Source organism: Thamnophis sirtalis, unplaced genomic scaffold (genome assembly GCF_051295495.1).
Source record: "Thamnophis sirtalis isolate CommonGarterSnake01/CBP01778 unplaced genomic scaffold, rThaSir2_p1.2 scaffold_1, whole genome shotgun sequence".
NCBI lineage: Eukaryota > Metazoa > Chordata > Lepidosauria > Squamata > Natricidae > Thamnophis > Thamnophis sirtalis.
Genome location: NW_028261381.1, coordinates 3,846,363 through 3,862,526, shown reverse-complemented (window position 1 = coordinate 3,862,526; position 16,164 = coordinate 3,846,363). Strand labels below are relative to the sequence as shown.

Genomic DNA, 16,164 nt, shown 5'->3' with positions numbered 1-16,164 from the left:
TTTATTTTTCAAAAGCTACTTTTGTCCTTTTTGGTCATTTGGCTTCTACCGTACAAATGGTACCACTTAATGCACAGCCTTTCACACACATGAAAAATGTGAAAATTGAATTGTCTTTTTAAAAAATAAATTTACATTTATCTATTTTAAAATAAATATATGTTTTTTAGATATTTTTATTAGAATTTGTGCTTTTGTAGAGGTTTTTCTTGGTTTTGCTCTTGATTTTTCCGTTGTAAAACAATGTTATAAACACAAAACATTAAAAAAAATATCCAGGTGAATCTTTCAGATTTGCCCCTTTTTCAAGTTCGTCCTTTCTTTTTTGCAAGAAAAGGTGTTCGCTACACAGATAGCGAGCCATATAAAATCCATAAAAATAAAATACTTATAATCAGAAATGGCTAAAGTATAGGTTACTAGTGACCCGTCAAAACCGCGCTTGACTAAACCACGCCCGATTTAACCGCGTCACTGATGTCATCAACAGGGCGACAACAGCCAGCGCGGAGAAAGAAGGGCGCTTTAAATAGCGCTTTGAAAGAAAGCCGATTCAACTTAAGGTAAGGGTTAGGTTTAGGGTTAGGTTAAGGGTTAGGTTTAGGGTTAGGTTAAGGGTTAGGTTTAGGTTTAGGGTTAGGTTAAGGGTTAGGTTTAGAGTTAGGTTTAGGATTAGGTTTAGGGGGGTTAGGTTTAGGTTTAGGGGTTAATTTTAGGTTTAGGGTTTACAGCGTGCTTCTGTCTCCGCGCTGTTGTCGCCCTGTTGATGACGTCAGCGACACGGTTTAGTCGGACGCGGTTTTGTGGTGGAACCTAGGTTACTTGCCTACTGCCCTGTGTCTATGAGGGGATCCTTTGGCTATCTCCTCTTTTTCACTTTTCACTCCATTTAAATGCACTTTTTATTTGGCAAAGCAACTAAAAGCTTGTAAGAGAACATTGGGATTAAGTGATTCACTTTCAGTCATTATTTGTGTGATGCTAGCTTTGAGCTGCTGTTGTTTATAGTACTATTATTGCCTTGACCTACCCCCACTCTCAGAAATACAATGCTATAAAATATAATGAAGTAAAAACTTAGCAGTTAATGGGGCAATCGTGCTTACATGTAGATTTTAAAAGAAATCTAAAATTTCTTTTAAAAGAAAATTTGTTTACAGTTTTTTAAAAAAACAATTTAAAGTTTTCACGTTAATAAAAAATACAATTTCATCACCTATCCTTTCTCACTGATAGTATGTATTCTGTTTGCATGCTTACATAGCCTCTCTGCTTCAATGTGCGGAATAATTCACTGCTGTGTATGAAACTTCACTAGTTGGGAAAGATTTTGTCCAAACTTCAGTTGTTTGTAATCAATTGTGATTTTTTTTTCTCCCCTCCATAACCAGAGTGGTATTTCTCTTCATTGATGTCAGTAAAAACAAATGTAACTTTAATAATTTGCATTTAGTATGTTATTCAAATGCATTTTTCCTTGTATTAATTTGAGAAATTGTGAGTGCATAGCAATTTCTTGATAAAAACATAATGTTTGTCCCTTTTTTTTTTTAGATTTTGAAATTTTAATGGATGCAAACCGAAAAATAGCATTGACAAAAACAGAAGCAGATCAGCTGAAAGGGGACCCCAACCTCAAACGGTACTTTTATCTGAGTGTTATGTTTTTCTTAGTGGTCCAGTAGGCTGAATTTCCAGGCATGATTGTTTAGATGCCATGATCTACAGAGAAAGACTTCATTTATTTCTCTGTGCAGACATCCAGATTTGAAGAACAAAATGTACATGTGGGCCAGAGGTGGGTTCCTACCAGTTCGCACCTGTTCGGTTCAAATCTACCGAACTGGTTAGAAGAGGTTCCACCAGTGGACCCGGAAAGCAGGCCACACCTACAGAAGAGGTTCCAAATTTTTTTGAAACCCACCACTGAAAACACACACAGAGACACACACACACACACAGAGACTCACACAGAGAGAGAAAGAGAAAGAAGAAAGAAAGAAAGAAAGAAAGAAAGAAAGAAAAAGTGAGAGACAGAGATGAAAGAAAAAAAGGAAAAAGGGACAGAGAGACAAAAGGAAGGAAAGAGAGAGAGAGAGAGAACACATTGCCGGCAAGCCACTCCCACCAGGTCACATGGCCAGCAAGCCACTCCCACAAAGGAGGCCACACCCACAGTAGGTTCGAATTTTTTTTGAAACCCACCACTGATGTGGGCACACTTAAAGAAACCATGTCATTTCCTGGGATTGAACAGGTGCCCTCCGTACCTGCTGTATGATCTCTGGAAAATAGAGGTACATTTTATGTGTATACACAGTGACCCGTCAAAAGCGCGGAGGACAAAATCGCGCTTGACGAAAGCGCGCATGTGACGTCATCACAGCGCGCCGAAAAAAATTAAAAATTGAAATAAAATTAAAATTAAAGCAAGCCGATTCACATAAAGGTAAGGGTTAGGGTTAGGGTTAGGGTTAGGTTAAGGGTTAGGGTTAGGTTTAGAGCGTTAGCGTTAGGTTTAGGGTTAGCGTTAGGTTTAGCGTTACGTTAAGGGTTAGGTTTAGGGTTAGGTTTGGGGGGGTTAGGGTAAGGTTTTAGCTTTATTTTTACATTTTTCGATCACAGCGCGATGTTTTCGTCGCGCTGTGATGACGTCAAATGCGCGCTTTCGTCGAGCGCGATTTTGTCCTCCGCGATTTTCTGGTGGAACCGTATACACAAGAATTCATTGGAATGATCTCTCTTTATCTTTTTAAACTGTCATTCTAAAGGCAATAGGTTTATAGCAGGGCTATAGGCATTAAGATGAAGGTTGTATCAGCCTTTGAATGACCGCAGTGTAAAAGAGAGTAGTATTACAGAGAAAGAGAGTGTTTAACTGAAACACATATATGCATAAATCGCCTAATGTACATATTCATGTAGGACAGGCTTTGGTTACAATTATCCAAGTGAAGAGCCTTTGCAATTTTCACTGCATTGATATTCCTGCAGACAGCTATAATTAATTGTGTTGTTATTATAGGCATTTCTCTTGTCCTTGTTTACAGGATAGCGGTGCTATGCCCACCTGCGAGCGCTTTCTCACGTCCCTCACAACACCCGAAAGGCAGGTTGGCAATGAAAATAAGACATTTAAATCGACTGGGATACCAAGTTATATTGGTAAGAAAACATATTTTGAAATTATTAAGGGAAAATAACATTGGAACTTGTCCTTCCTTTTAAAGAACAAAAAAGGGATACATCAGGAGCAACGAGTTCAAAAATTAAACCAGACAGCAGGACTTCTGCAGTCTGCTAATCTATGTCACTAGGCGGAAAATAATTAAAAGTTTTTGAGATCTTTTATTCAAAGTTTTTGCATAAATTTTAATCAAAAGGCTTTAGTGGATATAAGTATCTTATTTTATATTAATTTGTATGTTAGCTCTTTTAGCTCAATATTATATATACATCTGCTACGGTGCTGCAAGTTGCTACATGGATCAATTTCTGGATCCATAGAGCCCATGCGCTCTACATGGGGCTGCCCTTGAAGAGTATTCGGAGACTTCGGCTTGTCCAGAATGCAGCCGCGCGAGCGATTGTGGGTGCACCTAGGTACACCCACGTCACACCTATCCTCCGCGAGCTGCACTGGCTGCCTATTGGTCTCCGGATACGCTTCAAGGTGCTAGTCGTCACTTATAAAGCCCTTCATGGTATTGGACCTGGGTACTTGAGAGACCGCCTGCTGCCAGTTACCTCCCAAAGACCGATTAGATCCCACAGACTAGGCCTCCTCCGAATTCCATCCGCCAGCCAGTGCCGACTGGCAAACCCCCGGGGGAAGGCCTTCTCTGTGGCTGCTCCGGCCCTCTGGAACAATCTCCCCATGGAGATCCGGACCCTCACCACCCTCCAGGCTTTCCGCAAAGCCACGAAGACCTGGTTGTTCCGGCAGGCCTGGGGCTGATGGATTTCCAGCCCCACTTGAAATGTTGTGACTGTTGTTGTTTTTAATCTGTTTGTCTTTTGTCTCATTTGTACCCCCTTCCCACCCTTGGTGGTTAGCCGCCCCGGGTCCCTTGGGAGTGGGGCAGCATACAAATTAAATAAACATTCCAACAACAAACATTCCAAACATTTTCAATTCAAAGTATTGATATTACTTGGTAACATAAAAATATCACTTTGGAATATAGCTCGAAAACATTATTCCTTGAACTTTGTGTTAAAGCAATTGCAATGAAAGCAGAGTCTTCTGGCAATTTAGAGATTAAACAATGACATTGTTCGTCTCTTGGAGTGAACATCTGGTACACAGAATGCGATGAATTTGGCAGGTGCTTCTATTACTTCTGCTTTTAGTACTTCTGTGCAATCAGTCAACATCAAAGGAGAATCTAATATAGAATCTACAGAGTGATAATTATAGGATATGTGAATATTTTCTATTCATTCTACATGGGGGTGTCCCTGAAGAGTGTTCGAAGACTTCAGTTAGTCCAGAATGCAGCCGCGCAAGCGATAGTGGATGTACCTAGGTACACTCACGTTACATCTATCCTCCGCGAGCTGCACTGGCTTCCCATTGGTCTCCGGACTCGCTTCAAGGTGCTAGTCGTTACTTTTAAAGCCCTACATGGTATTGGACCCGGCTACCTGAGAGACCGCCTCCTGCCACTTATCTCCCAGAGACCTATAAGATTGCACAGACTAGGCCTCCTCCGGATTCCATCTGCCGGTCAATGTCGGCTGGCGACTCCCCGGGGGAGGGCCTTCTCTGTAGCTGCTCCGACCCTATGGAACGATCTCCCCGTTGAGATCCGGACCCTTACTACCCTTTCGGCCTTCCGCAAAACGACTAAGACCTGGCTGTTCCGGCAGGCCTGGGGCTGTTGATTTATCCAGCCCCATCATAAGTTATAAATGTTGTGGAATTTTTTTTTTTTTTTATTTTTTGCATGTCCCCCCCCCCTTCCTTTTTTACCTGTAAGCCACTCTGAGTCTCTTGAGAGTGGGTGGCATACAAACCAATAAATAAATAAATAAATAAATAAATAAATAAATAAATAAATAAATATTTACAGTGATCCTTCACAAAGCAATGACTATTCTTACACATCTTGGCAATAATTAATTAACACTTATACTGTTCCTTGATAAACTGGAACTCCTCTGTTAGGTTCTTTGGTTCAGGAATGACCCCTTTAAGGTTAGTGGTAGAATCTCTTTACAAGCTCCAATGTTCCCCCCTCTTGTTTCATTATGATTATTTTTGATGTAAGATTTGTACTAATTTACACTTAATTCTTTTCTATTCTTTTTATTGTTGCTGTTGTTATTGTCAAGGTTTCTTACAAGGAATTCGAAAAACTGGAGAAAGACGAGGCCGTTTTCTTCTTCGAAAAACAAAATATTTTTGGCAGAAAACATTTAGCGTCTGAATCAAGTACTCAAGATGGCTGTATTTAAAGCATATGTCTGAAATGAGTTTCTGGGAGCAAGCCCAGTTGAGTTCAGTGAGATTTGGGTTTTGAATATGAAATGATGGTAATTGTGCTACTTTTGTAGTTTTAAGAAAAATATCTGAATAAGATCCCTTAATAATCCTGTCTCTCAAATTCATATCTCTTCTGAAATTGAAGAAGGATATATGTATCTGACTGCAAGTATATTTACCATACCCTGTGGATGCTGACTGTTGAGTAGGAATAAAAAAATCTATTGTTTTCATTCTCAGTAAGAACTTGATTGCATAATAATTTATTGGCTTGCATACGAATACAAGTATTTTGTTCCTCCAGCTTCATACTTATTTATCAGATGCCATTTTGAAAATCCACTGTAAAGTATAATAATAGCTTCATACGTATTTATCAGATGCCATTTTGAAGATCCACTGTAAAGTATAATAATCAGGGATATTTGTGTTTTTAAAATGTTTTAGAAGAAATGATTTGGACCTGTTGGATTACAGTTTCTAACATCCCCAATCAAGCTGTCCAGTGAAGGCAACCTAGGCTCTATTAAAGCTGAATCTGATATTTTATGCCAGTGCATTCATTGTCCTAAAGATGGCACTATTTGTCTGGTCATAACTTACATTTAGGAAGAGGTATTAGGTATTTGGTATTATTTTTGATTTAGCTGTACAGAACTTTTGCTCCCACTGAGAAAAATGCTAGATAACATCCCTCTCCTCATTTTTGCCTTAATAGAACTAAATTACTCAAACATGTGTTTCTTGAGAAAAATTCAGATATCTTCATTTTTCTGAGTTAAGGTTGACCAACAGGATTACGCATAATTGCATCCAGAAAGACCAAGGTGGGCATAAAAAAGATTTATAACATTCTTTCCATGTAGTTCAGATGACTTTGTTGGCATTGTTAAAAGTGAGGTGGTTGTGAGTGATCCAAATATTGGACTGATCCAAATGTAAAATATCCAAATATTTTATTGAAATCAATAACAAAACCCAGATGTGGGCACTAGAGTTTTAAATGTCACCACTGAGATGGGGTGCATACAGTGTGGGTGTGGGGGTGTGCACACACATACACACATGTTGTGGCCTGGCAGGTGCCGTTGGAGCTGCCGCCAGACTCTGACAGCGAGGGGTCTTATGAGTCGGCCCTGGAGGAGGTGGAGGACCCTGGACAGGGTGCTGACTCCGAGCAGGGCGAGGAGAGACTGGTTGGCCACCAGGTGGCGCAGGAGCCTTGGATCAGAGGGAGTGATCAGGAAAACACTTGCGAGTTGTTTCGGGATGCATGCCATCGAAGGACTACTCGGCAGCAGGAACAACTGCATAATTATAGGAGATGATTACGCTCAGTTGATGCTTATTAAGATCCTCTCCTGATTATAAAAGAGACTGCTTGTGCCACGCTCTTTTGCAGAAGTCAATGTTCACGATTAAGAGAAACCGACTTGGCGAATTGGTTTGCTGTGAGAGCTTGTTTGCATTGTTGCTTAGTTTTGTAGGACTTGCTGCCAGAGTGCTTATCTCTTTGTTTATGTGGCTTGTAGCCAACAAGAGTCTTGACTGATTAAAAGAAACCTCCTCAATTACGTTGTTTTCGGCTTTCATTCCTGGACGGAGGACAGAACACACACACATGCATTTGCATGCAGGAACAATGTTTCAAAAGCAATTCATATTCTACCCTTAACTTGCAGCAACAGATTAACCAAGGGATAATTAAATCTCATGGAAACACAGTAGTGGGGTAGATGAGCCGAGGTGGCGCAGTGGTTAGGGTGCAGTACTGCAGGCCACTTCAGCTGACTGTTATCTGCAGTTCAGCGGTTCTAATCTCACCGGCTCAAAGGTTGACTCAGCCTTCCATCCTTCTGAGGTGGGTAAAATGAGGACCCAGATTGTGGGGGCGATATGCTGACTCTGTAAACCGCTTAGAGAGGGCTGAAAGCCCTAGGAAGCGGTATATAAGTCTAACTGCTATTGCTAACTGCTAAATTGCTTACTTTTTCTGCTTTCCCTCATTTACCAACTTATCTTGTAGTATACTTATTTCAAAATAATCCACGTGAAATACTTTTTTAGCACACATAGGACTGTAATCCTTACAGGAATGCATCATAGTGTATCCTGAATAAATATGTGGTGTTAAAAACTGTAATGTAGAACATTACACACATTTTTTTTCACTTGGGCAGCAAGGCCCGCACATCAATTTTCAGATGTGAACTTTTTGTTAGTACTAAATTGCAAACAGGCCTAACGTGGAAAAATAGCCAGATATTGTAAGCCCGTTTTTGTTTTAAGAATATTTTGAGAAAAGTTATGTAAAACAATAAAATGATATGCAGAATAGTCACTAAAACAGTTTTCATCTTTTCACCAGGCGAAGAAGTGGTAGTCCTCTACTTACGACCGCAATTTAGCCCAAAATTGATGTTGCTAAGTGAGAAATTAGTTAAGTGAGGTTTGCCCCATTTTACGACTTTTCTTGCCACATTTCTTAAGTAAATCACTGAAGTTGTTCAATTAGTGACACAGCTGTTAAGTGAATCGGGCTTCCTCATTGACTTTGCTTGGCAGAAGGTTGCAAAAGGGGATCACATCAGTCACGGGACACTGCAACCGTCATAAATGTGAGTCAGTTGTCAAGCAGCCAAATGTAAGCCATGTGAGCATAGGGATACTGCAATGGTCATAAGTGTGGGAAATGGTTATTTTTCAGTGCCGTTTTTAATTTCACTAAATGAACTGTTGTAAGTTGAGGACTACCTGTAGTTATGGAAGAGGCTTTTTATACTCTTATCCACTGTACTTTCTGGGGCTGTTGGATTAAATAATGAAATAACAACAACAAATAGCAGTTAGCAATAACAGTTAGACTTATATACCGCTTCATAGGGCTTTCAGCCCTCTCTAAGCAGTTTACAGAGTCAGCATATTGCCCCCAACAACAATCTGGGTCCTCATTTCACCCACCTCGGAAGGATGGAAGGCTGAGTCAACCCTGAGCCGGTGAGATTTGAACAGCCGAATTGCAGAACTGCAGTCAGCTGAAGTAGCCTGCAGTGCTGCATTTAACCACTGCGCCACCATGTTCATACGATTTGCATAATTTATACAGGTAGCATTAAATTGGGCTTGATATTGTATTGCTTATTATGTATTCATTTTGGAGTACTCAATAAATCAATCCAGACTATTTTAAAAATGGATATGTTTGAACGTTAATTATTTTCCCCCAAATCCTCAGACTGGTATCAGAGAAAGAGCAGAATAGATTTCCTGCAAGTACGAATGACTTAACCCCATATTTCTATGGGAATTTTGAAAGTTCTGTTTAGTTTTTTTAGACAGATTAGGCCTCTCTGTTTGTGGATTGGTGTAACATGGGCAAGTGTGCCATCCTGAACGTTTGTGAGAGCTTGTCGGATGTGAACCCAGTCACTATCCCAGACCTTAGACCCGCACGTGTGGAAGACTAGCAAAATGAAAGAGCAACGAGGGACGGACAATTCACACACTTGTACACTTCTGATTGTGAAAGGTGGAAAATAGTTCGCTGGATAAGATCTGGCTAATCAACTTATACATGCAATTATTTTAAAGTCTTAAAATTAATATTTTGCCTATAGTAACAGTTTATGTTTTATATTGCAAATACTTTCCTTTGGTCTCTTGGTAATCTGGTGCATCACCACCAGATGGATTCGTAACTGGCTGACCAACCACACTCAACGTGTAGTCCTCAATGGAACTGCATCTACATGGAGTGAAGTATGCAGTGGAGTATCCCAAGGCTCTGTTTTAGGCCCCCTACTCTTCAACATCTTCATCAATGATTTGGATGAGGGAATAAATGGGGAACGCATCAAATTTGCAGATGACACCAAGCTGGCAAGAATAGCCAACACTGCAGAAGACAGGCTGAAGATACAGAAGGATCTTGACAAACCTGAACATTGGGCACTATCTAATAAAGTGAAATTCAATTGTGAAAAAAGGAAGGTTCTACATTTAGGGAAGAAAAACCAAATGCACAGGTAGAGTATAGGTGGTACCTTCCTCAATAGTAGTAACTGTGAGAGGGATCTTGGAGTCCTAGTGGACAACTATTTAAATATGAGCCTGCAGTGTGCATATGAAGACATATGAAGAACAGTTGCAGGAACTGGGTGTGTCTAGTTTAATGAAAAGAAGGACCAGGGGAGACATGATAGCAGTGTTCCAATATCTCAGGGGTCGCCCCAAAGAAGAGGGAGTCAAACTATTCCCCAAAGCACCTGAGGGCAGAACAAGAAGCAATGGGTGGAAACTAATCAAGGAGAGAAGCAACTTAGAACTGAGGAGGAATTTCCTGACAGTTAGAACAATTAATCAGTGGAAGAGAAGTTGCCTCCAGAAGTTGTGAATGCCCCAACACTGGAAGTCTTTAAGAAGATGCTGGATAGCCATTTGTCTGAAACGGTGTAGGGTTTCCTGCCTAGGCAGGGGGTTGGACTAGAAGACCTCCAAGCTCCCTTCCAACTCTGCTATTGTATTGTATTATTATATAATTAATTTTTCAATTCATATCATTTATTCAATGCTTAGGCAGTTTTATATTACTTGCCATTAAAAAACCAAAATGTAAGCATCTCGTTATCTCTTAGTGCATTAGAGTAATCTTTTTAGCTTGGTTGAGACTCATGTTGAGTTTCTTTTACAGATAGGCTGCGTGTAATCAAATTCTGTACTTGCAAGATTTTCACTCTGTTACAAGCAAAGCATTGATTATAAATGTGTCAAACATGTAGGAGGAACTTCCAAAAGATTACAAGAATTATCTTGATGTTTTACCATTTCTGTTGTGATTGCCCATTTATTTAGAAGAAACACTAGCAATCACTATAGCACTTAAGCATGCAGAGAGCCAGTTTGATATAGTGGGTAAGGCATCAGACTAGAAACTGGAAGATTCTGGGTTCTAGTCCCACCTTAGACACAAAGGTGGTGGTTTTTGCCAGTCACTTTTTCCGGGAAAAAGGGTAAAAAGCCTTGCCAAGAAAGCTGCAGGAACTCAAGCAAGCAATCTCCAAGAATTGGACAATTGAACAGACATGGAGGAGCCATGGATAGGATTGTGTGAATACAGCCTTTTCGCAGATGAAAATAAGGCTGTTTGGAACTCGTAGGCAAGAAAGGCATAAGAGGCCTGTTCCTGCTGTGATGAAGATTGTAATGTAGAATCTAAGCCAGTGTTTCTCAACCTTGTCAACTTGAAGATGTCTGGACTTCAACTCCCAGAATTCCCCAGCCAGCATTCGCTGGCTGGGGAATTCTGGGAGTCAAAGTCCAGACATCTTCAAGTTGACAAGGTTGAGAAACACTGATCTAGGCTGTCTGAGAGTAAAGTAGAAAACCTACTCTAAAGTAGTCCAGATGTTACAATCAAGACAAAGGGATGTTGAGATTTTTATGCTTATCAACTCTCCCATGTAACTTGACACTCTACCATTATGTCACTTGGGCTCAATGTAAACCAGCCCTCGGGCAGGCAGGGAGGCAAAGCTTCTGTGTTTTTCCACTTCTGAGAAATGTTACTTGACTCAGCCAAAGGGCATAAACAGTCTAATAGTCGCAGACTGATAAGGGTATATTGAGAGGAAGATGAAATCATTAAGGCTGAACCATTAAATCAGAACATTGAAATCTGGATTAACAACCTTCCCCCCGCTGGCTCCATTTTGCACTGTTACTATTAACTGGGAAAAGTACAACGTCTCAAAAGGTGGCCAGCTTGTTTAGGCCTGAAATGTGTCATAAACCAGAAAAATAGCATCTGATTTACATGTTTTCATTAACATAATTAACAGTTTGCATCACATTTGCTTGAACGTCAAGGATGCGGCCAATGCCAAATATGTTTCCTCCTCATAAATTTTATTATTATATGCCCTAAGGGGGCTTTAAATTTGTTTAAGCCAGGCAATCTTTTCTTACCAGCTAAATGGGCCAACTGGTTGCACCAACTGAGATTTCAATCTTCACACACACACACACACACACACACACACACACACACACACACACACCAAAATACAATTCACTATGGAAATAGAAGCAAACAACCAACTTCCCTTTCTGGATGTCCTAATCTACAAAAAACTCAATGGCTCCCTCGGACACACCATCTACCGGAAAAAGACACACACCAACTGCCACTTAAACGCACAATCTCATCACCACCCTGCACAGATCAACTCTGTAGCCAAGACCCTCATCTCCAGAACCAAACGCCTGGCCGACAAAGACCACCTGAAAACTGAATTACACACTCTCACAAACGTATTAATCTCCCAACGGATTCCAAAGAAAAACAATTACCAACCTAATCCAAAGGGAGACTCCTCCCAAGAACCGAGACACAGAACAGGACAACGGCATCACCCTCCTCCCTTACATCAAAGGCACCACAGAAAAAAACAGCAAAATTCTCCACAAACACAATATCAAGATAGCACTTCAACACTGACCAAAAATAGCCAACATCTTAAGAAACCCCAAAGACAAAATCCAGCTAGAAAACCAAGGAGTCTACGAAATACCATGCAAAATCTTCCCTGCAACATACATAGGACAAACGAACAGGAGAATAAATGCACACATCGCAGAACACAAGAACGCGGTAAGAAAAAAAGAAAAAAACTTCCGCCCTTTTCCAGCACCTTAAAGCTACAGGACATGAAATTAATTTTGAAGGAACCAGGTTAATCTCCAAAACTGAACACTTCAACAAGAGAATAATTATGGAAGCTATCAAAATAGAGAAACACCCCACAACATGAATAAATGTGACAATACCTCCCACCTACCAGACATCTGGAAACCAGCCTTAGTCAACAAATGAGGCCCACCCACCACCCAGGCCGTTACAACACAAAAGTACAACGGACCCACAGCCAACACCAATCAGCACCAATCTACTAATCATGATACAGCCATACAGCCAATCTATCCACTTACTGAAACAAAGCCAGCACTCCACACCCCCCCCCCCAAGATTTATAGAAAGACGGCAGCTCTGACCATGCTTTAAGCCGAAAACACCAGCCTGAAGATGGCGAGTGAGACCTTGCCGAAACATTGCCAAGACAATCTCAATCTTACACGGGAAAAGACCCGAATACAACAAGACCAGCATACCTACACCCGTGAAAATCTACAAATACACACACAGACACACACACAGACACACACACACACAAATGTATGTATGTATGTATGTATGTGTGTGTGTGTGTGTGTGTGTGTGTATGTATGTATGTATGTGTATATATATATATATATATATATATATATATATATATATATATATATATATATATATATATATATATATATATATATATATATATATATATATATATATATATATATGTAGGTCTCTAGTAATTCGGGTTTTCTCCCGCGTAGAATTGGAGATGTCTTGGCGATGTTTTGACGAAGTCTCATTCGTCATCTTCAGGCTACTTCAGCCAGGAGGAAACACCAAGCCTGAAGTAACCTGAAGTAGCCTGAAGATGACGAATGAGACTTTGTCGAAACGTCGCCAAGACATCTCCAATTCTACGCGGGAGAAAACCCAAATAACTACAGACCTACATACTAACACCCGCGAAAACCTCAGAAAACATACACACACACACACACACACACACACACACACACACACCTGAAATCAACCAAGTCCTTGGAATTTTGTTTTTTAAAACTTTCTTCCAATTTTGGGAAAATTTGATATTTAAAACTCTTCAGTAAATTAGTCTTCGATAATTACCATTTCAGATTTTGCTTGCAAAAAACAACAACAGTTATGTTGTTTATAATGAAATATGAAGGTCCCAGAATAACTCACAAATTGCAAATATTTCATTCAATACATGTTCTGAGAGGACTGATTTGTCAAGGTAATAGACATATCTAATATTCCTTCTACTTCCCATTTTTCACATAACCACCATGTGAGGTAGATTGGATTTAACTGACATTGAAGTCCCTAGCATAAAGAGTTTAGTACCCACAGAGTTAGGTTTGTGATTTTTAGCATGGAAGATGCAGGCTCTTTCACCTCTTTGTCCTTACTAATGAGAATACAAGAAATAACTTATATTTTACAGTCAAATATCCCTGACTCAATGTACATGTGGCAGATATAGTCTTTAATCCAGGTAAATTCATAATTGATAATGATGTGGACAACTACATTACATTTCATTGTGTTTTTAAAAGGAAGAAATCATAAAAATTATATGGAAGAATAACAATGTACAGTTAGTGAAATACAGCAGATAAACAACAAATCTGAAATATAACACTAATATATGCCAGTGTATTCTTAAGGGGCATATGTAATATCCATTAACACATGCCCCCTGTTGAACATTAAACTAAATATTCTTGGTTAATACTGTATAGTGCAAATCACTTTAAAAGAGTGTCGATCGTAAACAACACATTAAATCAGTGTTGTAAATTATCAAATCAAGATACGAACTCTAGAACTCAAATCTTGGATGTATAAAATCGTAATCCAAGAATGGATTTCGATTAGAATTAAATTCTATGCTGGATTTACTTTTTAAATAAAAGGTTATTCTACACATGGATGCATTCTCCCCCCAAAAAACCTCGCCCTCCCTTGCTCAGGGAGACTTTGTGGCTTGATATGGTTGACGTTTATATCGCTGGAGGGGGAATGTTCCTAATTGATTGGTTTCAGTAATTGAGGTAAATTATCATATTGCTATTATTTTGCAAAATTATGTTTTAATCTTATTACAGAATTTAAATATGTGGACTATTCTAAGTCAGATATGAAGCTGGAGCTGGATTTAAAACTGATATTAAAAAGAAAAACAAAGGTCAATTCCTGTTCTGTGCAAGAATCCCAGACAACAGTTAAGTAATCCTGGAAGAAGTAGAAGCTCGTCACCTATCATTGGTCATTGATTCCAATTGTTTAATTTTATATGTTGATTTCTTAAATATTGCTTTATATTTATAGCAATAGCAATAGCAGTTAGACTTATATACCACTTCATAGGGCTTTCAGCCCTCTCTAAGCGGTTTACAGAGTCCGCATATCGCCCCCCACAGTCTGGGTCCTCATTTCACCCACCTCGGAAGGATGGAAGGCTGAGTCAACCCTGAGCCGGTGAGATTAGCAATAGCAATAGCAGTTAGATTTATATACCACTTCATAGGGCTTTCAGCCCTCTCTAAGCGGTTTACAGAGTCAGCATATCGCCCCCATAGTCTGGGTCCTCATTTCACCCACCTCGGAAGGATGGAAGGCTGAGTCAACCTTGAGCCGGTGAGATTAGCAATAGCAATAGCAGTTAGACTTATATACCACTTCATAGGGCTTTCAGCCCTCTCTAAGCGGTTTACAGAGTCCGCATATCGCCCCCCACAGTCTGGGTCCTCATTTCACCCACCTCGGAAGGATGGAAGGCTGAGTCAACCCTGAGCCGGTGAGATTAGCAATAGCAATAGCAGTTAGATTTATATACCACTTCATAGGGCTTTCAGCCCTCTCTAAGCGGTTTACAGAGTCAGCATATCGCCCCCATAGTCTGGGTCCTCATTTCACCCACCTCGGAAGGATGGAAGGCTGAGTCAACCTTGAGCCGGTGAGATTAGCAATAGCAATAGCAGTTAGACTTATATACCACTTCATAGGGCTTTCAGCCCTCTCTAAGCGGTTTACAGAGTCCGCATATCGCCCCCCACAGTCTGGGTCCTCATTTCACCCACCTCGGAAGGATGGAAGGCTGAGTCAACCTTGAGCCGGTGAGATTAGCAATAGCAATAGCAGTTAGATTTATATACCACTTCATAGGGCTTTCAGCCCTCTCTAAGCGGTTTACAGAGTCAGCATATCGCCCCCAATAACAATCCGGGTCCTCATTTCACCAACCTCGGAAGGATGGAAGGCTGAGTCAATCTTTGAGCCGGTGAGATTAGCAATAGCAATAGCAGTTAGACTTATATACCGCTTCATAGGGCTTTCGACTTTGTTGACTCGACTTTGTTGCTCTTTTCTGCACTCTTTACAGAGTCTGTATATCTTTTTTATAATATGGTGACCAAATCTGGATACATTATTCCAGGTGTGGTCTTACCAAGATGTGATAAAGCGGGCCTAACACTTCAGATGGTCTCTCCCTCTGTAAATGCAGCCTAGGATTGCATTAACATTTCGGTGGCTGTAGCTCACTGCTGTCTCTTATTTAAGTGAACTCCAAGATCCCTCTGATAGTTACACAGTTGAGCCAGGTTTCACCTCACCTGTACCTATATATTTGAATTTTCTTGCCTGGGTGTAAAACCCTTACTTTTCTCAACACCGAATTTCATTTTGTTGGATAGGACCCAGTGAACAAGTCTATTGAGATCAATCTGGATCTTGAGCCTGTCTTCTCAGGTGTTGGCTATTCTTGCCAATTTAGTGTCATCTGCCAATTGGACGAGTTCCCCTTCTATCATCTAAATTGTTTGTGAATATGTTGAAGAGTACTGGGCTAAAACAAAACCTTTGAGGTTCGAGGTTCGAGGTTCATTTTATTTATATGCCGCCCTATTCCGAGCAGGACTCAGGGCGGCGCACAAACCCAAGGGGGGGGGGAGAGGGAAAAACACAAAAACTACAA

General features: G+C 40.3%; 1 protein-coding gene across 1 annotated transcript in view; it reads left to right on the top strand.

Moving 5' to 3' along the window:
• FASTKD2 (FASTK mitochondrial RNA regulator 2) overlaps positions 1 to 7,062 on the top strand; it is a 29,370-nt gene extending 22,308 nt beyond the window's left edge. Inside the window, 4 exon segments of the mRNA XM_087706767.1 lie at positions 1,555 to 1,642; positions 3,051 to 3,165; positions 5,338 to 5,400; positions 5,402 to 7,062. Coding sequence (XP_087562893.1) covers positions 1,555 to 1,642; positions 3,051 to 3,165; positions 5,338 to 5,400; positions 5,402 to 5,425 — 290 coding nt within the window. The 3' untranslated portion in view covers positions 5,426 to 7,062.
• The last annotated feature ends 9,102 nt before the right edge of the window (positions 7,063 to 16,164 follow it).